This window comes from Apus apus, chromosome 1 (genome assembly GCF_020740795.1).
Source record: "Apus apus isolate bApuApu2 chromosome 1, bApuApu2.pri.cur, whole genome shotgun sequence".
NCBI lineage: Eukaryota > Metazoa > Chordata > Aves > Apodiformes > Apodidae > Apus > Apus apus.
In genome coordinates this window covers 164575052-164601488 of record NC_067282.1, presented here as the reverse complement: position 1 = coordinate 164601488, position 26437 = coordinate 164575052, and the positions used below count along the sequence as shown (strand labels likewise).

The window sequence follows — 26437 nt, the reverse complement described above, 5'->3', positions numbered from 1 at the left end:
TAAAGCTGCTCTAATTTGTTCAAATAAAGTATCCATGACACATTTTATGCTTGAAAAAATTCTGATGCAGTTAGAACAAAAACCTAATTCTTTCCTTATTTTCTCACTCAGTGGGAAAATAGTGTTTTTTCCTGTTTACTAGTAACAGCATTTAGGTTGTGCATGTATTAGGGTTTGTCATATGCAAAGTAAGTTTCTGTTGGGGTTTTCCTATGCCAGTTTCTAGGTAGGCTGCTTCCAGAATGCAGGGTCACAGGATGGTAGAGTTGCCTATCAAGTGGACCTGTCTGCAGCAGTACTAGGAGACAGACTCTTTTGAGGAATCAGCTCTTGCGTTTCCTACTTATTCCAAGCTCTTTTTGCTTAGTGCTGGAGTAAAGTGCTTTCTCTACAAAGCCCAGCACAGAATGTGTTTTACTAAGTTTTTACTTCTTAATAAAAAAAAAAAAAAAAAAAAAAAAAAAGAGAAAAAAAAAAGAAACAAAACACAGAAACAAAAAGATAAAAATGGCTGAAAGGAAAAATTGACTTGATGGCTTTGAAGATTAAAAAAATATAATTACAGTCTGCATTTGTACAATCTGTATTAATTTAATGTTTGAAGTCTTGTTCATGCTCCAGGAGCAGTTCAGCCTTGATGGATGACCTGGCACCAGGCTAGTTACGTTGGGGTGAACAAGTCTTAGTGGAACATAGAATTTGTACTGCCATGGCAGTGACCATCCCTCTGTTCAGGACTCCTGGTTGGTTTCTGTAGCTGTGCAAACCACAGAGTGCCACATCCCAGTTGATGGAAGGAAATAATCACTCTGTATCAGACTTCTGGGATAAGACAATGATCTAAGAAACCAAATATGAGAAGGGGTAGTAAACTTGCCATGTGGAGTTATGCAAAATCATTGTTTTTAACAATTACTCGTATGTTACTGCTGGTAGAAAACATTATTTTCTTGAGACTTTTTGAACTTATGTTTGACAGAGGCATCAACATTTCTCAGCATGAGAAAATTAGTTCTTTACTTTTTGATACATTTCTGCTTACATATTTATTACAGCTGTAATCCCTTATTATAAATGTCACTGGAAGGTTTCTTCAAATTCTAGGTGAGAGTTTGATGTCACTGATACTACATTTATGCTTTTAACGTCTCAACTTTTTTTTTTTTTTTAACTCTTCCTTTGTTGGTTAAAGAAACCCCAACATCTTGATCAACATGAAGAGATACAGTTTGAAGTAGAAAAGTTATCCAGAAAATACAATTATATAAAGGCTGTAGTTTTGGAGGAGTGAGATGGAGGTGAAGGGTCTGCAAAAGATTCAGCAGGGCCTAAACAAGAGCTGAATATGAGGCTTGGAGGACCTGTCTTATTTAACCTGTAGAAGATATACAGTTGTGGACAATTGTATACTTCTAAGGCAGCAGAACTCAGGTCTCTGTAGTGCTAAACCTGGCCATTGGAGGAGCTGGTACTGACCGTCCCATGCACACAGGACTAAGAGGGAAACACACTGCTCTAATGGACAGCAAAGTTCGGATAGCATGGAAAATCTTGTCTAGATTCTGCATCCCAGTTCCTTTGTGCTGTGATTAATACAGATGCTCTGAGAAAATGAAACTCACTGATACAGAGAACACCATTTCTACAGTAGTAGTCAATACTCAAATTAAACTGAGTTATTTAAAGCTACCTAGACTCTACATTGAGCTAAAAAAGATGACAAAGGTGAAGTGAAATAAAACAGTGCTGTCATATGCTGTTAACAAACAAAAAAAGGTCCAAAATTTGCTACTTCTGACACAGTGGATGAGCTGCTTCTAGGATGAATATTTTTAACTTGACCAAACCAATTACTGTATTATTATGAGACTGAAATGATTGCATTTCTTAGTTAAAGTAGATTGGAAAAGGTGGCATATCAGCTACTTTACGTGTGTTTGTAAATGGTTGTTCTTTATTTGTTGGGAAGGGTTGGGAAGCTAGAAATGACATTACAGTGCTGAGAAGTAAAGTATGTCTCACTGCTTTTGTTTGTTTTATTTTTAAGCTCCAGGTAAAGTAGTGAATCTCACAGTTGAAGCCTTAAATTATTCAGCTGTAAATCTGATCTGGTTTCTCCCTCGACAACCAAATGGAAAGATAACTAGTTTCAAGATTAGTGTGAAGCATGCAAGAAGTGGAATTGTAGTGAAAGATGTCTTGGTTAAAGTAGAGGACCTTCTGTCTGGGAGGTTACCAGAATGTGATGTAAGTGCTATAAACCTTTTAAATTATAAATGGTCTCAGGCACAGGATATAGATTTATGTTTTAATTTTGAGGCATAAAAATGTGGAGGCTTGATTTTCAGAACAATCCCGAATATTTTACAAACTTAAGTCCATGTCAGGATATAATGGTTTATAAAAACCCTTCCTGTTTAAAATAGTTGCTTGAAAGGCACAGTTTAATCAAAGTAAAAATGTGAAGAAAGGGTCAGTTTGATATCCTTCTAACATAAAATAATGAAATTAATTATTTTGAATTTTTCTTGCTTTTGATTTTTTTATTTTGTTGTTGTTTTTTCTTTCATCATTTTGTTAAAAAAAAACAAGAATTGGTGGGGTTTTGGGTCAGTGCAGACATATAGTAAAGTTAATATCCTATTTTTATATGTAGTATGATAATGCTTTTTATATTTTAAATGTATGTTTTATTCTGTGTATCATATTTCAACATTATTTAAATACTTTCCATACTGAAATAAAAAGAGCCATGATTAGCAGTGATTTGTCAAATAAATGTATGTAGTCTGAGTTGTTCTTAAAATAAGTATTCATTGAGGAGTTTCTGAATTTTGACTGTTCGTTGGATTCAGACCAATAACCAATGTACACCTTTCAGAATTTCTCGAAGAAAAGTCCTCTTTTCAGTGTTTATTCTTTTCCTCTGTATTCTGAATAGAGTGTTGTGATTACTCAGATGTCAAGTTGCCTAACTTTTTTTTTTTTTAATTATTTTCCCAGGATGCTAGGGTTAGTACTTTAATTAAAAGTGCAGTTTTAAATAATGAAAACTATCAGGACTATACTTGTAGATTTTATTTGAAAGTTCACATTAGCATTGTGAACGTTCTAAACATCAGGCTGATGTAATTGAGCAGAGAAAAGAGACTGCCACCTACTGAACCATAAGCGTTGGTTATTCTGATGTTTAGCACTTTTTCAGAGGTGTCTCCTGACAATAGGGATTAGGGAAACCCTGTCTGGTTTTATCCATTATATTTGGATATGTTTGTATATACATAGGTACATACAAACATGTAAGATGATAGAAGAACATCACTAGGGGACTTTCTTTTAAAAAAGAGTCTGAATGCTGAAAATGGAATCAGGAAATAATTAAATGAAGCTTAGAAAGTTGCTTCTGTTAGTCAAATTTGAGATCTTTTGGGATAAGGCAGGAAATTATAATACTGCCACTAACAGGATGTATGATAACCTAAATTTGGATATTGAAATACAAAAAGGAGAACCATTTGAGGTGATTTTGTTTAAAGGTGGCCTGCCTATTTTTGATATATGTGTATTTACAGTTACAGGTAATAGATTCAGCTTCTCATATTTCATATTTTGTCTTTATAGGATAACAGTGAATCATTTTTGTGGAGTACTACCACTCCTTCCACTACTTTTGGCAAATCCACAATTCCTTCACGAACTACAGTTACACCAAGTACAGAAGCAGCAAGTCAAATGAGCTCTGTTTGGAATGAACCAATTAGTTATGTTATAACTAACCTCAGGCCATATACCACTTACCTTTTTGAAGTCTCTGCAGTTACCACTGAAGCAGGTTACATTGACAGTGCAATTGTCCGGACACCAGAATCAGGTATATACTGCTTTCAAATGGAAATAAAGTTCTCAAATGTCTATGACAACTTCAGTGTATCAGTTGCAAGATACTTCAGTCTTAATCTGTCTAATACTCTTGTATTTATGTGATGAATTAATTCTACCTGATGCAATTAACTGAAAATGTATATAACTTTTAATGTATGTAATAATGTACAGTGGGTGGGAGTTCACTTATTATGGAAAGCCAAAGATACTGAACTATGCTCAGGACAGATCAAATTTTATTAAAAACTGAGGATAATATAAGAACTGCAATTAATGGCACAAATGAAGGAGAATTAAACATACAGATGAAGGGAAATAGTGTCAGTCCTGGTATTAAAAAAGTATGTGTATTGTGTATATAGCAATGCACTTAAAGCTTCTTTGCCTTTGTGGAAGAATAAGCAGTATAAAGAAAACTCCTGTCCTGTGGTTCCTTGATCTGGACCTGTTGCAGAAAGGTGGCCATTGCTGAAGAAGTCTTTAAATACTAGGAAACTTGATTTTGGATTACCTGCAATGCACTGAGAGGTTAGCATTGGAAAAGAAGGTTGTTTAGGAGCAGGAGTTTTATAATGGCTTACGTAGGTAGTGAGCAACATTATTAATTGAGCGATACCAAAAAGGTGTTCTAGAGGAATGTTGTCCTGCCTCTCTGCTAGTACAAGGGGAAATGGGCTCAAGTTGTGCCATGGGAGGTTTAGATTAGATACTAGAAGAAACTTAACTGAAAGGGAAACTGGAATAGGCTGCTGCCCAGGGCGGTGGCTGAATCACCATCCCTGGAGGTCTTTGAAGGCCATGTAGATGTGGTGTTTAGGGACATGGTTTAAGCATTGAATTTGGTAGAGTTCAGTTAGTGGTTGGTAGAGTTAGGTTACGATTAGACTCGATGATCTTAAAGGTCTTTTCCAAGCAGAATGATTCTGTGATTCTGTTATCATTTTTTTGCCTGACACAGTTTGATGTTACTGGATTCCCCTTTCATACATCCAGAATTCATAGCACTAGAATTAAAATACCCTTAGTTCGCTGTACTAGAGTAAATGAAGTGTTGAATCATTTCTGTTCTAACAATCTCAGAGCTATTTTTTAGGATATTTTTCACCCTGTTAATATCCTAGGATAGATAGGTGCACTGGTATTAAGAAAACCCTGGAAAGTGATGAAAAGCTTATGCAGTGGGGTTTAGTTCTGCCAAATAGATAGAAAGGTGTCAGCTGTTTGAAAGATACTTCAGTCCTTACCTACCAGGTGCCTTTACAGCCAGGGCTCATCCATGATCTGAGAAAAGGGAGGCTGGCTTACTTGTCAGAGTGGGTGAATGTGTGGTATGCCCAGAGACACCAGCACACCCACAGTCTGCCCCCCTGACCTCAGCAGGTCCTTCCTCTTAGCATCACACCTGCACATCTACCTTCTGAATCCACGTTTATTCACCGTGCAAGTATTCAGGTGCTTGTTAAAGGGCTTCCCTGTGAGTCCTGCATGCCAAGGAACCTATTCAGAAGCTGGCGGTAGTGTTGGTTGGTTTCTTAGCCAGGCATGATGAATTAATAGACTTTTTGCTTCATCATTTTTATTTTCTTATTTTTCATTTGCTTCAGTGGGAAAGACATTTTTGCATGCTAAAGTTTGTACTGATCTCTATAACCTATATAGTAAAACTATGATTTAGGAGTGTTTTACAATGATTGTAAAACCTCCTCCCCCCTTAAAACCTGATTTTCATAGAAATTTATATCCATCAGTTTCCTTGGGTAAGTTTTCTTGGATAAGCAGCGTTTTTTTAAATCAGGTTTGTTTTCCTCTGTATGTATGTAAAAAAATCCACTAATAGCCATCTCTCATTAACTTACCAATGCAATAAGGTATACTATAGAAAGGACAGGGATCAGATTCCAAAGTCACTTTAGTATGGGACTCAATTTATGTGAAAAGTTTCACAAAAAAAGAAAACTACTCAAGTATGCAAGGTTAATTGGTTCCAGGCTTACCTTTTTGGATAGTAAAATATATCATAAGTCTTGTCAGAAATCTTCAATATAAAGTATCGTCCATATAAAAAAAAATATTCAAGGAAGAAAAATGTACCCAGTGTGACCTCTCTATTTCTGAGCATCATCTGTGTGTAACTGATATGATGAAGTCCATGCTAAACTTGGTAGAATCCCTGCCACCTTTGTCTTTTTAAAGAGTATTTCCATACCAGCAGCTGCCTTGGTACCTTTTGCAAGCATTACTTAAAAAAAATATATAAATAAAAATAAGTAATTTTAATGAGATGTGCTTTTAATGTAGCTTCCCTTCAGCGTATTTAAAGTTTATGTTTAAATGAATTGTCTGATATATGGTTCTTGGAAATCCTAATATAAATTATTTTATGTTCAAAGACTTTTTCCAATATTGTTTAAGTTCCAGAAGATCCGCCACAAAATTTTGCTAAGAGCAACATTACAGCAAAGTCATTCTCAGTCATGTGGGACCCACCAAACATAGTAACAGGAAAGTTTAGTTACAGAGTTGAGCTGTATGGACCACCTGGTAAGTCTGAATTGGTGTTTTTATTCCTTTTTTGTTTTAGTAATTCTTTCCTTACACTGCATTCTTAGTGTCCTTGCCAGGCAAGAATGAATATTTGAAAGCAGTGCTATGTATCCTTTTCACTATTTGACTTATTAATAGCTTTTAGATCACTTTTAAGGGAAAAGTCTGCCCATTGTGAGGAAGAATACACAATGAAATTCACATTAGATATTCTTAATGGAAGACACCAGCTTTCCTCTTCAAAGGAGGTTACAGACTAAGCTTGCAGCTGAATTACGGTGCTTATATATGCAGATCATTCTGTACCTTACCTTTACTCTTTTTTCTTTCTGTTAAAGGTTTCAGGAGGATTTTCACCCTTTTATAGTATACAATCAAATTTATGAGTCTGTTTTGGTGTTTCTGTATTTTTTTTTTCAACTGAGGCACATGTGTTTAAAGAATGTTAAATGTCTGCATGTAGTTAAGTAAGAAGTAAATGAGCTGTACACCAATGCTTTTTATGGGATCACACAGAAAAAACAATAGAAATTAATTTATAAACAAAAAAATCCCCACCTTTTAAAACTCATATCTTCTTGAGATGTTTTTGGGGAACTTTTTCAGGCACTCACTATTATTTTCAGTGAGGTTGATGCCAAGCTAGCTTTTTCACAAATAAATTTGGCTTTTCATTGTTCATTAACCTGGAAAGCAGTTATATTTAGTATAAGCAAATTATGGACTGTTTTTGTTTTTGAGCTAGAATCTCTCAATTTTTCATTCCAGGTCATATTCTGGATAACAGCACAAAAGATCTTAAGTTTGTGTTTAGTAACCTTGTGCCGTTTACAACATACGACGTTTATGTTGGTGCTGAGACAAGTGCTGGGGTGGGACCAAAGACTAACTTGACAGTTTTCACTCCTGCAGATGGTAAGTGAGCATAAAGAAGTGAAGTAGATGCATTGTATATGATAACTGATTTCAGTTTTCCCTTCAAAGTGTTTTAGGTAACTTTGCAAAGGAAAGGATAGATGTGTTCTACGAGTCTGAGGAGAGGGATAATAAGATAATGAAAACAATTAGCTGAAAAATTAGTATGTAGATTTTTCCATTTTTTTCCAAGTTCATACACTGCCACTAAATTTGCTTTCTAGCCGAAGCCTTCTGAGGGTGTGAAAGAAATGTAGTTTCTACCAGAATTAAAGTACTAATTTATACAGTAATGAAGTTGCAGGCCCCTCCCTTTCCCATTAGATGGCAGCAAGTGGAAGAGAAAGAACAGCACAGGCTTCCCCTTCCGCGGCTGATTTGCTCAGCCTCCAGTGTTGCTTATTAAACATCTCATTTGACTAATTTTCACCAAATCCGAGGACCCATGCTAGGATCTAATGAAGCCACCTTTGCCAGGAACCATAACTCTGAGGCAGACCCAACATCGAGATCTTGTCCTGGGGGCAAACAAGTGGTTGATTCTGCCCTTGAGCAATCTACTCTGTTGTTTGGGAATTTTGCTCCCAATAGTCCAGTAACCAGGTGAGAGTCCTTTACTCAGTAGAAGTGCAATTTTATCTTACATGTGTGTGAGATTGTGCAGGATTATTGGTCTGCATTTGAGAATGCAACCAGAAAAAAATTGAGAATCAGTGTGTAATAGGCAGTTTCGAGATGGTTATTTTTGTTATGTTTGTGCCACACAGCAAAAATGTAGGTAACCTCTCAATCAGTGATTGTTGCTGTGCTTGCTATCAAGGGGTAAAAGCAGCAGGAACACATATCCTTATTTTTCTTATTATTTCCTGAAGTATCCAAAGTATCTGCTTTTGTCAGCTCTCACAATTTTCAGAGTTGGGGTGCATCAGTACAATTATGCTCATTTTCTTTCTGAACTACCTGACAGATGCCAGAGGGGTTTTGGTGCTGATATTTTTTTCTTTTAGAATGATGTAGAATGTCTCATTTTACCACCAAATCTACAAACCTTCATTATGCACGTAATTTCAGATTTGTCTTTTTCTGTGACATATTAGGAAAACATATTTTTTTTATAAAATATGAATATAATTATATTCTATAAAGTTTTCTGATTTCTACCAGTCTTATGTGAAGTACAGTATCATTATTACTGCATAGTTAAAGGAGAAATTGAACAAATACCATCTGTAAAACTTAAATGAGAAAGGTTTATCTCATTCATTACTCTTTTTTTTTTTTCCAGTTTTTTACTTCATTCTTGTGTGGTTTTGGTAAATTTAGGATTAAGCTTTCATTTTCAATATACTTGATGTTCCATATAGTGAACCGTATACATACATATGTAATATATGTCTAAAAAACTGTGTTCATATTTCTAGAATTATGACTTGTTTACCAAAAAAAACACATGTGAAGTAACTGTCTGCCTGCACAGGAGCAACTCCAAAAATAAGGATATGAAATTTGATTAAATGCACACAGTGCTGAAAAGGCTTGTAACAATCAATTAATTCTTTGATTAAATCAAATTTCTTCTTAAATATTTAGTCCCAGGTGCTGTATCAGAATTGCATCTAGCAGAAGTGGAAGCCACATATATAAAAATTGTTTGGAGAAAGCCACAACAACCAAATGGAATCATTACCCAGTACAGAGTTAAAGTACGTGTGCAGGAAACAGAAGTAACTCTGGAAAACACTATTCTTGAAGGAAAAAATAAGGTAACCAGGTGTTGTTTTTTTAATACAGCTTTCTTTGCTAAATTAAATTTGCTTCTCTGCCTTATCTGATAGGTACAGCATGTGGAATTAGCCACCACAGATGAGTTGCCAATGCTTTTAAAAAGCCACTTTCCTCACTTCACCCTCTTTCTCTGCCTGGATGTTAAAGACATTCCAATAATGCTACTTCTGGCCAAATGATCCAGACTTCCTTAGCTACTGAAGACAGGGTATCTTTCCTAGCCTCTGAGTTTTTTGCAGCACAGGGTAGTCTAGCAGGAAGAGTACAGATGTAGGTGCCTAGATCCATAGCCACTCTGCAGACTCCTAGAAAATGTGGGTATAAATCGTAAGGAGAAGTGAACTCAACATAAGGCTCTCAAGGCTGCTCAAGGGTTCTGCCTCCATTTGTGTCCTTGGCTTTACATATCTGATACCACATCCTGGACTCCATGCTGTGGTCATATATTGAGGGTATCTGTGCACATGTATCAGATCAAATCTTTTAGGGGATCTATGCTGTCGGTCAGTCTAGCTTCTGGAATTTGGGTGCTGATGTGCTCTACGTACTCTGAACATGCAGCACAGAACTGTAGATCTCTAGCAAACGTTTAGCTCAGGATTGAATGCTTTCTGAGGTAGAGCTTTTTGGTCTTAATTTTGAACATAGGAGCCTGAAGTTTGAATAATTTTTTTTTTTTTTTTTTTTTTTAGACAATGATGTCTTTCTTCTGGATCTGATACAAAATCTAAGGTTTTGATGTAGAGCTCAATGAAGGAGTTTGCTTTCAAGTTAAATGATAAACATTAAATAGAGGCCTGGAGGCAAACATTAAATAAGGAGTAAGGGGGAAAAACAGGGAGGATGAGGATCCATTGATCAAAACAAGCAGGCAGTCTTGGAAAATTAAAGTATATAACTCTATAATTAAAGATGGTATCATAGTACAGACACAGAAAAAATGAAAATTGTCTGCACAGACATTTTTTAATGATGGGATTTTTTAGTTCTTAGTTTAGCATCATTGCTGCTTTATTATAGTTTACTGAATGTAATTTTCTAATTAAAAACCAAACCAAATGATAACAAATGTTACTTTATTTAGAACCTCATTACCCAAGCTTAGAGCATCTACAGATTTGAACTGCTGGATTCACAGAGCTAACAGTACTCAATAACTAGTAGCAATTAAAAGCTATCTTATAAGTGGTTAACTATCTTATAAGTGGAAAAGCCTCAGAAGAAAAATGTATTTCCACATGGGTTACTATTTTGCTATAAAATGTTGGTGAAGATGAGGCATATATAGTTTTTACCTGTTGGTACTTAGGTGAGGTTTGATGCTATATCTCTGCCTTAGTAAATCCCCCTTAGTTACAACAGTAAAAAAGCTGCTTTGCCCTTTCTCCAGCCAGGATCTGTAGGGAGAGAGCTAATGTGTATTAGTTACACCACTGCAAAAGCATGTCTTCCTGGCAGTGAAATGGCCCATGTGTGTGAGTGGGGAGTGGTCACAGATAACAGCAGAACGATTTAGAGAGACTGCAGTCCTGGATTCAGTCCCAGATTCTGAAGGGGCACAATGATCTAGTGCTTACACACCATTTTGTACCTCTGCTCCAGCCTCTCTCTGTTTTCTCTTCTGCTTTTGTTGTTACTCTCTTTGTAGTTCTTGCTCCCCTTTATATCTATTGCCATCCCTTTCCAACATTTGTCTTTTGCCCCTTCTATCCTATAGACCTCTATATCACTTGCCTCCCTTTCACTCTCCCTGTTCACATATGTACCCCCTTATTTTCCTTCTCTCCTTTATTTAACTAGCTTTTGTTTTTCTCACTCTCCTCTTATTCCCTTTTAGTGATCTAGCCAAACTGTTACTGCCTTTCTTCAGAGTCTAGTGGGGGCATCTGAAGCCCTCATTTTCAGTGCCTGCAACTCTGTTTCAAAACATGCTGATTTTGAATGGAATCTTCCAAGTTCAAACACATGTCTATTCAATATAACTCCAAGGATATAGCATTAAAGGCATTGCTCTAAAATTGTCATTTTGCTATAAAACGTGTATTTTAAGAAATTAAAAAAGAATGTGGTGTTTGTTTAAATATTAAATATGAATAAAAGGTTGTAGTCTGCTGGCAGCTGAGCTTTTTAATGAGAAGTACTTTATTTTGCAAAGTTAGTTATGGTTGTAATGAAAGATAATGTTTTTAATGCTAGCATTTATATATTGTGTGTATATCTATGCAAAAATATACAAACAGTATATATTATACATATATTTAATTAAATAACATAGTGATGGTGAGGTTTGTGTTTTATTTTTATATTCCTAATTTTTAGTATTTGATTGATTCTTTGGATCCATACATGATAAATGAAAACATCGAACCTTCTCCCACTTGGAATTCAGTGGAAGCAGCCAATGAATTATATGAAGGTTCAGCTGAAATGTTTTCCAGCATTCAGACAGCTTCTCCAGTAGTCTTTACAAGTGTATCTGGTGATAACTTGCCTGCTAGAAATGGAGCTGCAGAATTACATTCTGCTTTGGGTAAGATATTTTACAATATTTTTCTATCTACTCCTTTGTTCTGAAGGACCCACTTCAGTGTCCCAGATACGATCTTTAGCACATGGTTTAAGCAAATTATGAATGGGTCATCTGCTGGAGTCAGATTTTTTTACTACCAAATAATGTTCTGTAGCAAATGGGAATGCCACACAGGCAGGAACTAGCCCCTTGTCACCCAGATGACCTCCTTCCTAGTGAAAGGAGCACCCAAAAGCCATCAGCCAAGCTGCATAGACAATCAGTTATTACAGTTGCCAAAGCAGGTGTGATTGTCAGGGATTAACATATTTCCAAGCCCTTCAGAGACCTTGATTTCTGTAAGCCTTTTGACTAATAGGTTTTCAAATGTCAGTGAAGGTAAATAGGTCAAAAAGTTACAACTTTGCTATATGGGTGACAAACAGGTGGAGATGACCCCATGACATGGTGATGTCATTAGTGTGTGCACTTGTTCTGTATTATCAATGGACCAGTGTTTCTTTACCAAGTATGGATATTTACAAGTCATTAAGCAGGCCTCAGCTGACAGGCAGGAACTTAAAATAGCACTTTCAATTTTTACAGTGAGAGTTTTGAACAGTAGCCAGAAAGTAAAGCTTTTACTTTTTTAATTTTTTTTAATGAAAGTCGCTGAATTCCTCCATATACACCAATATCTAAGACCCAAATTAAATCAATTATTTTTGAACTGCAGTGGGTCTTTTCTGTGCTGTATCAGTCCTGATGAATCTTCTTTGTCATACAAAGAAACATTCCGTGCCTTAAATGTGAATCTTATTTTTACAGCCTTATTCAGCCTGAAGTACTGAGTTGCTAAAAGATGTCTGTGTTGCTGAAAACTTGATTTCAGACAGTGTGTGTTGCAGTCTAGCAAGTGATTATAATTTTATAGTAGTTATTATAGTGGCTAAAGTTGGTAGTGGCCAAATTTTCAATAGGACCTGCTGATTTTAATATGCCTCTGTTTTAATGCTGTTCTTAGAAGACTCTGAGGCTGATACTCAGTTATGTGAAGCACCCACACTTTTTTATGTTGCAGTGGCATGGTGGCAGCTTTGTAACAGGTGATTTTGACTAGCACAGTGGGTTGCTACTGACTTAGAACTTTATTGCAGATAATACCAGAAATTCTTTCTGGCCATACGTATATCTTCTTCATTCTGCTGACCACAACTCCTCTGCTAAAAAATTCCAGTATGAAGGGAGTAGTTTCAAATATAGTTATTTTAGTACTGTTAGGAGGGTAAGGAAGAGGGAATTTCTCCTTCTCAATCAAAAAAACCAAATAAAACCAAAAGAAAACCAAAAGCCCCAATAACTTAGGAGCCATGGTTCTTAAGTCATTGGGGAGACTAGGTCCTCTACAAGCCTTTTCTGAGTGTCTAAGAGATTTCTCTCAATTTTTTTTTGAGACAGCTGTTAGTATAAACCTAATATTTTTAGTTCTCACTCCTTCATTCTTCCTCCTAGGCCAATTTATCCATTATTCATACTTTCTGAACTCTTTGCTTCAGGCAAGGCCTCTGAAAAGCAGAGAGGGTTGTACATATAAAATTGAACCTTTAATAGTCTTTCCTCTTCGATAGACTTAAGACACAGGGTGTAAACGTTTCCTTACAATTTCATAATTCTCGTGAGAGTTAATTCTTTTGCAATAAAATAAAATGCAAAAGGAAAAAAAAAAAGAAGAGTTTATGAGTAAGTAACTATTTTTCTCCATTTAAACACAGGTAATCAGTATGCCATTGACATTTTGGCTGAAGAACTGTCATATGTTATAAAGGGTCTTGCACCTTTCACAGACTACACAATCAGTGTGTCTGCTTTCACTGCTGTTGGCGAAGGGCCACCATCAGTTCTCACTGCCAGGACACGTGAACAAGGTAAAATGTTGTGACTCTGATATGAGTTAACATACATTACTTCTTTCAATGGACATTTTAATGGTTTTTAATAATTTATTTGCTTATTTTTATTTTCTTCTGTTTCCATTAAAGTTCCAAGCTCAGTACAAAATATATCTTACAAGAATATTAGTTCCTCGTCTGTCTTGCTATATTGGGATCCTCCAGCAAATCCCAATGGGAAAATAATTTATTATACTGTGTATGCAATGGAACTGGATACAAAAAGAGCATTCCACACAAAAACTTCAAACAACAGCTTACTTATGACAGGTACAATGTCAATTGATTGAAAAAAAATTGCAAATATGTTATACAATTATTATTTTTCCAGCTCTATGTGTTGTAGCCATTTGCAAGGTAGGTGGGCCAAATCTCCCTCATCCACAGATACACAACAAACCACATGTAAAAGCAAGGTTGGGACACTACTGCCAGACTTGTCTGCTGTGGAGAGGTACGTAGGGAATGTGAGGAGGGAGGAGAGGACTAGGTAAGACTGGTAGTGATTTGGGAAATGTGCCAAGTACTAGTTTGTGAAATATACTGAGTCGTAATTTGTGAAACTGATTTCTTCGTGGAATTTTTCCTCAGCATCTTCCCTACATGTAGAAAAATGTTCCTAAATTGTAAATTCTTTTTCAGACTTCAGTTTTATTTCGGGTATTTGTCTGACATTAATAATAATTTTCTTCCTTTACGGTGACAATGTTTATAATTGCAGAAAATGCCTTCTTCTGCATGGGGTTTCAGGCATTTATTTATGATAATCTGTGTAATGTGTATAGAATAAAACCACATATTTGAATGTACATGTACACATCCTTTGTTTTGACAAATAAATTCTTAAAGCTATTTACAGGGCTGAAGCTGGTTGACTTATTTCAAAATCTATTGATTCGACTGACTTCCTGTTTGGCTCTCCCCAGATAAATGGTATTATACATATTCTATCTTTTAGATGACAAATGTACATCAAAACATGTAAGAACAGTAACCATTTCTATAGTTTTATAAGTAGCTGTGAGGGGAAAATATGTTTAAGAAATCAACAGTGAAGATTTTTTTATTTAATCTTTTTAGGTTTAAAAAAGTATACAAGTTATAAAATGAGAGTCGCAGCCTCAACAGCAATTGGAGAAAGTGCTTTGTCTGAAGTGAATGATGTTTTTGTGAGAACCCTTGAAGATGGTAAATACATTGTTTGCAATGATGATTTGGTTTCTGTATTGAAGTTTGTGCTTCTTCAGAAGACTAGGAGCATACATAAGGGGGGGAAGAAAGGGTACACATAAAATCAATGTTGAAATTATTAGGCTTCTCTCAGTCAGTGACTTCATTTAGCCCTATTTAGGGTAGGTGCTGGAAATAATGGTGAAAGCTGTAGCATGACCAATAATCAACTAATTTCGACTCTGAAAGAGAAATGGGAAGAAAGCTGCAGAGCTGAGGTTCCTTTGTTGAAAACAGTGTGTTCCTAGACCCTGTCTAAGCCATAATCAGTTATCTTTGGGTCTCCAGCTTATCTTTTTTGTTTATGTTATCATATGGAAATTAGGATAGTTTTGAAGCATCTGGAAATGGCAGCTTTCAACAATTCAGTAGCCATATTGCTGTCTATAAGCAGAGCTGCTGATAAAGTGAAGTTTTTTATACTGAATGATATAAGCAGGTTTTTTTATATATATATATACAGATGTGGGGCTTTATCAATTTTAAGACTGATCAATAGTTTTAATGTAGGGTTTAATGCTACCTTAAGAAGATTTCTGGATCTGCCTTGCTTGCCTGCAAGGCAGTCTCCACCCATGAAGGTACAGAGTCAGGACCTGAATTTTGCCTTTGCAAAGGGAGCTCTGGGTTTTGATTTACAGAGCAGAGTTATGAATATTAAACCTTAATATTTTATAATTTATGTCAAGTTTTTATTATCAGTGGTTTCAGAAATTTGTTTCCAGTTTTTACCAAAGTAATAGAGAAAGTAATTGTCCAGTTGTCATTTATCTCTTTTATTGCGAAATATGCTACAATACAGGAACAACAATGAAGTGGGAATAAAAGAGAGCAAAGGATTGCAGGATGAAAAATTCTGGAGATTTTTGAAGCTTAGATGATTGGAATAACCAACCAAAAGATCAAATTGAACAGTGAAACTAAAGTGCTCGTAATTTTTTTTTTTTTTAAAAGTTGCATGCTTCTATGGTGTTAGGTTTCTTTTTTTGGAGAGGAAAGGCATATCACAAGAATAGAAAATTACCTACCTAAATATCTTTTTCTCTGAAAGCTTAGAATTCCCTGCCTCTGAGCATGGAATTTCAGGCCAACAGCTGAATTGCTAAGAGATGGCCACAAGTCTAGGTGAGAAAGCCACCAATAATATCTACCTTCTTACAAGGCTCTGGATAATTTCTGTTGTTATTCTTGTTCTTTAGTTTTCGTGAGATAATTCAAGTTGAGATTCACGTCTCCTAACTTTAGCCAATCTAGGAGTAGTGACTTTTGATTATTTGGAAGGAGAGATACCTCAAAATGAAAGATAAGTAACTTATGTTAGGATGGAAGATACTAGACTGTGGCATTCAAATATTGCTCCAATCCAGATGAATTGCAAAAAGCATTTCAACTGAAAATTAAACTTCTTCATATAGGAATTAACCCTGTGGTCTGTGCTGCCACCCAGAGTAGTGGTCTGTTACAGTCAACACTTTCCATTCAGGGGCTCAGAAATCAGGAATGAAAATGGTTTGTTAGACTTTTCAGCTAAATAAAATTTAAGATTAATTCTGAAATATCTGTGTATAGATTGTTGAACACAAAAGGAATTGCATAATCTTGGGTTCTTATCACACTCTTTAAAATCTTATAGACCATTTTTTTCATGGGTGAAAAGATGAAGACTTCAGAGAAATCAGAGTTGACATTGAGAGCTGATTTTATTCATAAGTGCAGCCCACTCAGTCCTTCAACAGTTCCACACATTATTAGCTCACTGGAGCCACATGGAATCATGTGTTGCCAGTAGATTTAGCCAACATGGTACCCCAGAGCTGAACTTGTTTTGGGCATGGCCTTGACACCAGTGCATGTAAGATTTATACTGGGGTCTTCGTGGTCATCAATTAGCAGCTGTATCAGTAAACTAAAGGGAATTTAGTTACAGTGTGTACAGTTCCTTTCCCAGTTCAATGGGTGCTGGAGTGAAGTAAGAAGGATGGTTATTTAAGAAGAAAGCAGTAATACAACAGTCAGACAAATTTAAAGGACTTGAAATCCAGGAAGCCAGTGAGAGGATCTGAAGGATCAGGCTGCATGAGAGCAGTAGGCAGAAGATATTTTTTCTTAATAGATGCAGTTTTGGATAGAGTTGTGAGTGAATGGGGAAAGAAATTCCAGAAAAGCTAGTGTCTGGGATTCAAAAGGTGCCTAATTCTATTAATGAAACAGAAGAAATACTGAAATTAGCTGAGATACAATGTGGTAAAGCTTTGCGAGGAAGAGAGTGTAGCCCTTTTGGTACAAGTTAGCTATCCATATTGCTACAGTAACTTTCAGGTTATCTATATGTTAGAATCCAGTAGGTTTACGAGATCAGTCCTATATTCAATTAAATTAAAGTCTCAGAAGCCGTTTTTTTCTCTTTGATTGCAGAACCAGACTCCCCACCTAAAAATATAGAAATAATAAATATAAATGCAACAGAAATAAACCTGAGATGGTTACCACCTGAGCAGCCTAATGGTCTCATAACTCACTATGAAGTTCTGTACAGTGATTCCAATGATTTATATGTGAAAAATGCCTCATCTACAAGTATATCACTAAGTGAAATGAAGCCATATACTCTTTACAACATCTCTGTAAGGGCATTCACCAGACTTGGCCATGGGAATCAGTCATCTTTCCCAATTCTGGTGAGAACTTCTGAAGCTGGTGAGTAGAAAAATGTAATTTTTCCAGAATCAGCTGCTTTACAGTGATATTTTATTGTCACTGTAGGAGATTGGTTTAATAAATATGAAAAGTGTGTGCTTGTTTTGCAAATGAGTAAGTTTGAGCCCTGTTTTCTCTTTTATTTAGAAAACAAAAGTAAGGAAATAATAAGGAAAATTAAGAAGGAAAGAAAACAGTGGGAAGTTTTGTGCCTGATGAACTTAATGTATTCTACTATTTTTCCTTGAAGATTCCTTGTGTCTTGCAGGAAAATTGTAGGAAAGGGAGGGTTTCAAAAAGGGAGTGAGACTTGGAATTCAAGTTATGAACTGAAATTTGGTAAGAATTCAATCCCGATGGCTTAAAAACTCCCAGAATTCTCAGATAAGGTGCTATTGTATAGCAGATGAAGTTGTTTATGTTACTAAAAATATTTTGGAGAAGGTAGAGATAAACAAAATAGCAGAGGATTAGAGCAAGTGAAGTTTTTCCAAGAAAGGAAAGTAAATTTAGAAGTAAGGATTGGAAAGAATGAGCATTAAAGAGCTGTAACAAGGCATAGGAAGAGACTTGAAATAACTAAGTAGGTGTAAGGTAGGACAATGTAGGGAAAGGGATATAAAATACAGGTAGATGGTCATGAATTTTTTAGTGGTGCGAAACAGGAGAGGTACTGGAGAAAAAACTGAGGATAATGGTTTACGTGGAGGAAGAGATGCTGTAGACTCAGGAATGATATGTGGCTGGGTAGACAAACATGGAGGTTAGTTTCCTTTAGGACTCAGCCATATACAGGTAGTACTGGTATGATGATCATCTGTTCTTGGAGACCTTTTGCTGTCTTCATGAATTTATTACCTTAAACAACTGACTACTTTATCTATACCTAGAGCCAGCCCTGGAATGAAACATGCTCTGTTCATCAATATTATTTTTTTTTAATTAAGGAATGATAGGCACATTCTGATGTCTCTCAGAAGGGGCAGGGAGATGCTCTGGCTCCTGGATTAAGACGTAGTGGAATCACTATAAGCTCCTTCTCCTTCCTGTTTCTGAAATGAAAGTAGACTTCTCCTGTGTGAAATTGTTATGGTCCAGGCCTGCCTAACAAGTCAAGCTCTTAAGGAACAGGGACACAGACATCTAATTTTTAGGTTGCATGAAACAGTACTTGTAATAGAAGCACGAGGCTAGCTCTGCCAAGACATTACACTACTTTTGAGGATTTATTTTTGTCAGATACCATAAGTATGTAGGCACCTACACAACTGATACAATGCCCTCAGGCATCACATTTTTTATTGCTCTCTTTAACTCAGATACCCATCTTTTATCTCAGTTGTATTTTAAGGCACTTAGATATTTCTCAGTGACTAACTCTCCTGATGCTCAAAACAAAAAATTGAATTCTGTGATAGAGATGAGAAACTGCAAAAACATCTTTGTGATGAGAAGAATAAAACCAAGGCAGGATCTGGATAATAGAGCATTTTGAGTGGAACACAACCTATTAATGGGCTAGTGTGTTTGAAGAGCTCTTGGGAGTTTTCTATTACCATTCTGCCATGGTATTATTAGGCAATGAAATTAGGCAGAATTGTGGGCTGATTTCACTGCCTTTCATGGCATTTATTCCCTTTCCGGTTATTGCTTAAGCGGAAATTATTTATACTTTTGAGTGTGGAGTTTCATCAGATGTCAGTGCGTTTCTAAGAATGTATAGGGCATCCTAAAGCATATCTATGCCTTACTTGACCTTTTGGAAAAATTGTGCTGCCATTGTATGGTTGTGATTTTCTGGAATAAGATATATCATGCTATCTGACCGATTTTTGATAATGGAAAACATACTTGTGTAATTGTTTGGGGAAAGACAGACACATGCACACCAAAATCAATTGTCATGACACAGCAAGGGGCAGCTGCTCCATAGTGGGACAGGGAGCCAAGAGCTGAGGAGATCCTTAGGTAAGCAGGGTAGAGGCCTCATAAGCCAGGACTTGTCTCACCAACCCCCAGCAGAGGAAGCAGCCAGGGGCAGCCCAGAGTACAGACACTCCATGGAGATGAGGCAGGTCTGAGGCTGAGCCAGAAAAGTGAGTTGGCAGGCCCAGTGACACTGAGCAGGTCAGACAAAACCCAAGGACAGTTGGGCAGGTCTGTAGTGGTGGGGCCAAGCTGAGGTCAGGCTGTGACATCAGGCCGCAAGTCAGAGACTAGATCAGTGGGTGCATGGCCAAGCACAGCAATAGCAGTGATGCAGCAGGAGTTGTAGCTCAGACAGGGACAAAGCATGAGAGCCCCAGCTGCAAACAGCTCCCAGAGAGACCAATGGTCAATGCTGGCTGCAGCCTCACTGCAGCATTGCCTGGGAGTGTGCCACCAACAAGGAAAAGGCAGTCCTTGACTACAGTATAGCTAAGCTGGCCCTGAGCCCCAAGAGCCAAACCTTCAGGAAAGGGAATGCTCTCAGGGTCTTTACAGCAATATGTTAGGCTCCCTTTGGTTTTCCATACAAGTGTTCTTACAATTTGTATACATCATCTAGGGAAAAGCAAGAATATGCAGGTTGCTGATACAAAGTGTGAATTAAAGTCTCCTAAGAACAGCTAACTTGGAGGATAGTTACAGGTGTTAGAAAGAAAGTTTAGAAACATGCTCCAGATTTTTTATCTGGCATGTTAAGCTGATTTCAGTGGTAAATTAAGGTAACCCAGGGAACTGCAGGCCAGTCTCACCTCTGTGCCTGACACGATCGTGAAGCAGAGCATCCTGGAAACTATGCTAAGTCACATGGAAAATAAGGAGGTGGTTGGAGAGAGGCCCCCCTTCACTAGGGGAAAATCCTGCCTGACAGATTTGATGGCCTTCTGTAACAGGGTTTCAGTGTTGGTGCATAAGGGAAGACCAGTTGATGTCATCTACCTGAACTTGTGCAGTGTTCAATGCTGTCCTGCATTACATCCATGTCTCTATATTGGAGAGATATGGACTTGACAAATGGACTACTTGGTGGATAAGGAACTGGTTGGGTGGTTGCCCTCAAAGAGTTGAGTTGCTGTCAATGGCTCTGTGTCCAAGTGGAGATCAGTGACAAGTGGCGTTCTTCAGGGGTTGGTACTGGCACTGGTGCTGTTTAACATCTTTGTTGGCAACATGGGCAATCGGATTGAAAGCATCTTCAGTAAGGTTGCTGACCACACCAAGCTGTGTGGCGTGGTTGACACTCTGAAGGGAAGGGATGCCATCCAAAGTGACCTTGACAACTTGAGAGGTGGGCCCATGCAAACCTCATGACTTTCAACATGGCCAAGTGTGAAGTCCTGCACATGGGTTGGGGCAATCCCAAGCACAAATACAGGCTGGGTGAGTAATGGATTGAAAACAGCCCTGAGGAGAAGGACTTGGGGGTATTGGCTAATGAAAAGCTCAACATGAGCCAGCAATATGCACTTGCAACCCTGAAGCCAGCTGTGTCCTGGGCTGCATCAAAAGAAGCATGACCAGGGGGTGGTTCTCCCCATCTACTCCACTCTTGTGAGACACCCCCCTAGAATACTCTGTCCATTCCTGGGGTCCACAACAGAAGGACAGTGAGTCCAGAGGAAGGTCACAAAGATGATCGGAGGGCTGAAGCACCTCTCCTATGAAGACAGGCTGAGACAGTTGGGGTTGCTCAGCCTGAAGTAGAGAAGGGTCCAGGGAGACCAGTGGCCTTCCAGTATCTGAAGGGTGCCTACAAGAAAGCTGGAGTGGGGCTTTTTACAAGAACTTGTAGTGATAGGACAAGGAGTAATGGTTTCAAACTGGAAGAGGGTAGATTTAGGTTAGACAGGAATAAATTCTTTAATGTGAGGGTGGTGAGACACTGTAAAAGGTTGGCCAGAGAAGTTGTGGATGCTCCCTCCCTGGCAGTGTTCAAGGCCAGGTTGGACAGGGCTTTGAATAACTCGATCTAGTGGGAGGTGTCCCTGCCCATGGCAGTGGGTTGGAACGAGATGATCTTTAAGGTCCCTTCCAACCCAAGCCATTCTATGATGCTATGATTTCCACAAATTTATTTTTTTTTTAAGAATAACCCATACCTTGTTACAGTGTGCATCTGTCATGCGGTTTTGATCTTCCAATTCAGCCTCTTTTAAAATTTAGCCTGTACCAAAAAGAGGGATAAAAATATTTACAATGTTTCATTTAAGCCAGTTTAAGAAAATGTTTAACAGTGCAAGGAAACTGACTGGAGTCTTTTCTAAGAGTTTAAATTTTGTTTCCTAGTTCCTGATTCTGCACCAGAAAACATAACATATAGGAACATCTCATCCATGGAAATAGAAATATCATTTTTCCCACCATCCATTCCCAATGGAATAATACAGACCTACACAATATATCTCAAGATGACTAATGGAACTGAGGAAAGAGTCATTAACACTACTCTTCTGACACTACGTGTTACAGGCCAGTATATAATGATTGGGAATTTACGGCAAATTGCCCTGAGGAGGGTTCATCAGACTGATGCAGATCAATTAGTTTATTGGTTAGACGTGATCCTTCTTGTCCTTTCATGAAGTTATATACTGCCTGTCCTGAGAAGCAGCGTGTTGTGTCCTGCAGTAATGTGGTGGAGTGGGCCACAACCGGTGCAGCATCTAACATACATCTCATTGTATTTTAAATGTTGAAAGTACAAGGAACTTCAGTAGACTTCTTTGCACATCTGTCATTATAACAAAGTAAACACGAAAGTCACCTACATATCTTTCTGATCTTATTCTGGATAAAAATTAATACTTCCCTTTCCACTCTCCTTTGCATCTTTTTCTATGCTCTGTCATTATTACTGAGGCACGACACAATAGTCCATGCTGGGAGTTCAGTACCTTAACCAGTTTTCAGAGTACAGCCAAGGGCAAACTGTAAAGCATTCTAGGAATATGAAGTATAAACTAGTAATTAGAGCTTTGCCCCTTGACCACAAGAATACTTTGTGTTCAGGTTTTCCTAATGCTTATTTCAGTCTCTAAACACGCAGAACCGTGTAAGTGATGGGCCTATTCAGCACTTCAAAATTGCATTAAAATACATTAAAAACCCTAATTTGGCCCACTGTATGGTTAATTTGCTGAATTCTTCTTTATTTAGATTTAAAGAAATATACTGAATATACTGTAGAAGTGTCTGCTAGTACTGCAATGGGGGAGGGTCTTCGTAGTGCACCTCTGCTTATACTGACGGATGAAGATGGTAAGTCAGAAGTTGCAGTGTCTCAATTGTCTGCCTGTAGTCTTTAACTAACCTTGCACTTCATGTCAGACATGTAGGTTTTATAGCATTTTTGCAATTATATCTCTGTATTGATATCTGTATCTATGCACAGACATACATACATATCTATCTGTCTGTCTATCTATCTGTTATTTAATATATTTATCAGTACAAGCTACATGAAATGGCACAATTGTTGTGCCTGGACATTTGGTCTTGCCAATATCTTATGAATTTGAAGTAGCTTAATTTACTAATATTATTTTCATATAATACACCACATGATAGAATTAAATATTGTGTTTGGTTCTGCAGTCATGTGAGAGCTGTAGAAAGGGGAAGCCACCAAAAGGCAGCTTGAATGGTCCAAGAGCGTTTCTGGTTCTTTTGTTTGGAGATTTTTTTATTCTTCTAAACAGATGCATATACAGATACATGCACATACATATACACAACCACCTCCTGGAAAGGCTGTGGATGCCCTATCCCTGGAAGTGTGTGAGGCCAGGTTTGACAGGGCTTTGAGCATCCTGGTCTAGTGGGAGGTGTCCCTGCCCATGCAGGGGGTCAGAACTAGATGATCTTTAAGGTCCCTTCCAAACGTTGCCATTCTGTGATTCTATGGTAGGTAGGTGTAAAATTGTTAATGTTATGATTGAACAGAGTAGTGTTCTGCACTTGCAGGCTTGTGGTCAAAAACAGTCATTGCATCCTCTTCTAATTAGTAAAGTAGGTCACATATCAGCAGAGGAACCTTAAAATACTGTTTGTACCCAGCTTGGTTTTAGGAAGTTACCATTGGTCCCCTCTGAAGTTTCTGGAAGGGGAATCCTGAAAAAAAAATAAAACCAGAATCTTAACTTAGCTTCTGTGAATCACATTTTGGAGGAACCTTAGGGAGAAATTCTCAGGGAACCTAGGCTAAAGTGGCATTGATGCAAAAATCCTACCAGCCGTTCTCAAGTCTCTTTTCATGTCTTATGGAGTGCTGACTTTCTGAGATCAGCTTTTAATGATAATGAGTCTTTGCAAATCTTCGGGATGTTAGTGGGCTTAGATTCACACTGTCAGTAATAAACCTTTGCTGAAGAGTAGTATCGCTGGAGCACACTGGGAACAGCTAATTTGAGTATTTTTATTTAAAGCAATGTAAATTCTATCTTAAGCAAAAAATATCCACTGAATAAGAACTGTAGAATGACCTAGGCGTGCCCAAATGACATGGCATTCACAGTATGACAGATCTTTTATTATATAGCCTCTGAGGATAATATAATGAGTAAAACACTAAATACAGCTGTCACCATTTTTCGCTAGTGAATACAGACATTCACTGAAGTCAGTGAACCTTTGTCCATGAAAAATATTTTTTCTTAAACATACAGAGTTCTAAAACCTTTATGCCAACTTTTGAGGCAGTGAAAGAAGGAACAACTGAAAAACAACAATGTTTATAATACACCACATGTTCTTTATTCACAGGAACACAGTGTTCCAAGGTTCAGACCAAATGTTTCCTAGATTTGCTAATAGCTATGCTCATATTCTCAATTTTCATGCATGACTACAGCTATGACCTGAATTTTTAGTGCATGATGCTCTTTGGTTTAATTTGAGAAAAACAAAAGTAATTCTAATATTACTTCATAGCTTTACATATATCCATGAATCAAGATGAAGAAAAAGATTTACTACTCAATAACGTGCTCATACAAAGGAGTGTCACTTGTGCATACATGGGTGTATTTTTCATCAGCAATATTTATATGAACTTCAGAATGAAATCAAACAGGGTCTAACATTTTAATTTACTTACGTTGTTTCCCTACACAGTTGTGATATGGTGTCATGTAGAGTTCATCTTAAAATTAATTTTAAGGGTCTCAGGCAATGACTCTCTATATTTGCCCTCATGACATATTAAATGTATGAATGTGGTCCTTATTTGATGGAGTGAATAGATCTTACTGCTTCCCAGTATCCCACATTTTTATCATCTCTCAATGCCATGCTTACCCTTTTTTCCAACTTTCGTTGCTTTATGTAACTCTTTACAGCACCTCTTTTTCCCTAGGGGAACTATTTTGCTATATTTTACATGTGTTCATACCTATAAAGCTCTTGCTTTTATTAGAATGGGAAAAAAAATTACAGCAATGTACTTGGACAGTAGGTGAATCAGTGTGACCTTCCCATTGCTCTGTTTTCTCATGAAGTACTTTTTCCATTGAATCACAGAAACAGATGTTCTAACACCACCATGCAAAATCTTCTTTTATCATCTGTCGGAAAAAGGAAAAGAAGCTGTGTCTTAACATTAGTTGATGGATACTGTACCGGTGTAGTACAAAGTTCCCTTTCCATCACAAATAATTACAAACCTATTGAAGGATGCTGTGCATCCCATTGATCGTAGGTGTTTAACAAGATGTTGTTGTGTCTCCTGTTCTCTTGTTTTATAGCTCCAAGTTCTCCTCCAGAATCCCTCTCTGTAAAACAGTTGTTGGGTGTCACTGTGAAGTTGTCATGGAAACCTCCGCTGGAGCCAAATGGAATTATCCTCTATTACACAGTTTACGTCTGGTAAGATTTTCTGGAAGTAGTTCTGAGGATAAATATTAATCTGTAACCTATCTGGAATGTTAGGTTTTTCTTACACAATGTGTTGATTACACACTTCTGGAGAACGAATATTCATCCAACACTTAAAATACTAGCCTTTTGTGTATACAAATTCAAATTTAATGCAGTAGCTGAAAATTGGGATATTAAGTCTTGTAAGCATTTTCAACATTTTTCCAGATGTGATGTTATGAAAAATAAATTCAAATTTAGATTGGAGCATGGTGATGTATTTTCATTATGCTCTGATTAGGTCTGTTGTAAGGCAGGGCACAAACCTCTGCTAAATTGTCAAGGACATTTGAAATAGGCTTAAAATAGAGAAATGTTGCTTTCTTTAGTAGAAAATGTGTAAGAGCAATCATAAGAGTCTTTGTATGTGCTATCAGTTATGCCTATTGTTTTATTTTGCATTTATTATATGCATAGTAAACAAGGGGTTTTTAAGAGATATTTTTCATTTATTGTGTTTGGGTTTTTTCATCTTTTCCTGTATTTTTTTATATCCTGTCATCCTTTCCTGGGATCTTTTTTCACCTTTAAAACGACGTTTTGTCACTTTAAAACTTACAGCTTCTTTCCTATTATCTGGATAACATAGTTTGGTCTAGTGACATGGCATCTTGTCAAAGATCTGTGTGTAACTCCTACTGGGACTGAAAATATTTTTTTTATTGATCACTTTTAATATATTTCATTTATGCTTCACCATTTTATTACCATTACTAAGGTGCAGGAAGCAAATGCCTAATGTGCACCTTAAGAGATGTGAACCAGATGTACAAATCAGCAGTCATAAGGAACATACTACTGTTGAGCTTATATTCATTATTTTAATGTTACCTGACAGTTTTGGGGTAGAGTGTAGCCTCAGTTCCTACTGATGTTTTTTAAAATTATAGCTTCTAGTGAAGTTAGTGATAAAGTGAACAGGAGTGAACTCTTTCTTCCAAAAAAGTGAATTTTGGCTTGTCTTGTTACTTCTCCTGTATTGGCAAGGTTTTGTGCTCTTTAACTGCAAAAAACATTAAATAAGGAC

The 26437-nt window shown here is 37.1% G+C and overlaps 1 protein-coding gene across 1 annotated transcript in view; it reads left to right on the top strand.

The window, feature by feature from the left end:
• PTPRQ (protein tyrosine phosphatase receptor type Q) overlaps window positions 1-26437 on the top strand; it is a 108615-nt gene that overhangs the window by 5537 nt on the left and 76641 nt on the right. The window contains exons 5-17 of the mRNA XM_051621759.1: window positions 2048-2247; window positions 3622-3871; window positions 6295-6423; window positions 7195-7341; window positions 8932-9104; window positions 11446-11656; window positions 13408-13560; window positions 13675-13854; window positions 14665-14772; window positions 17230-17511; window positions 21784-21966; window positions 22654-22755; window positions 25239-25359. Coding sequence (XP_051477719.1) covers window positions 2048-2247; window positions 3622-3871; window positions 6295-6423; window positions 7195-7341; window positions 8932-9104; window positions 11446-11656; window positions 13408-13560; window positions 13675-13854; window positions 14665-14772; window positions 17230-17511; window positions 21784-21966; window positions 22654-22755; window positions 25239-25359 — 2239 coding nt within the window. The remainder of the gene's footprint in view (window positions 1-2047; window positions 2248-3621; window positions 3872-6294; window positions 6424-7194; window positions 7342-8931; window positions 9105-11445; window positions 11657-13407; window positions 13561-13674; window positions 13855-14664; window positions 14773-17229; window positions 17512-21783; window positions 21967-22653; window positions 22756-25238; window positions 25360-26437) is intronic.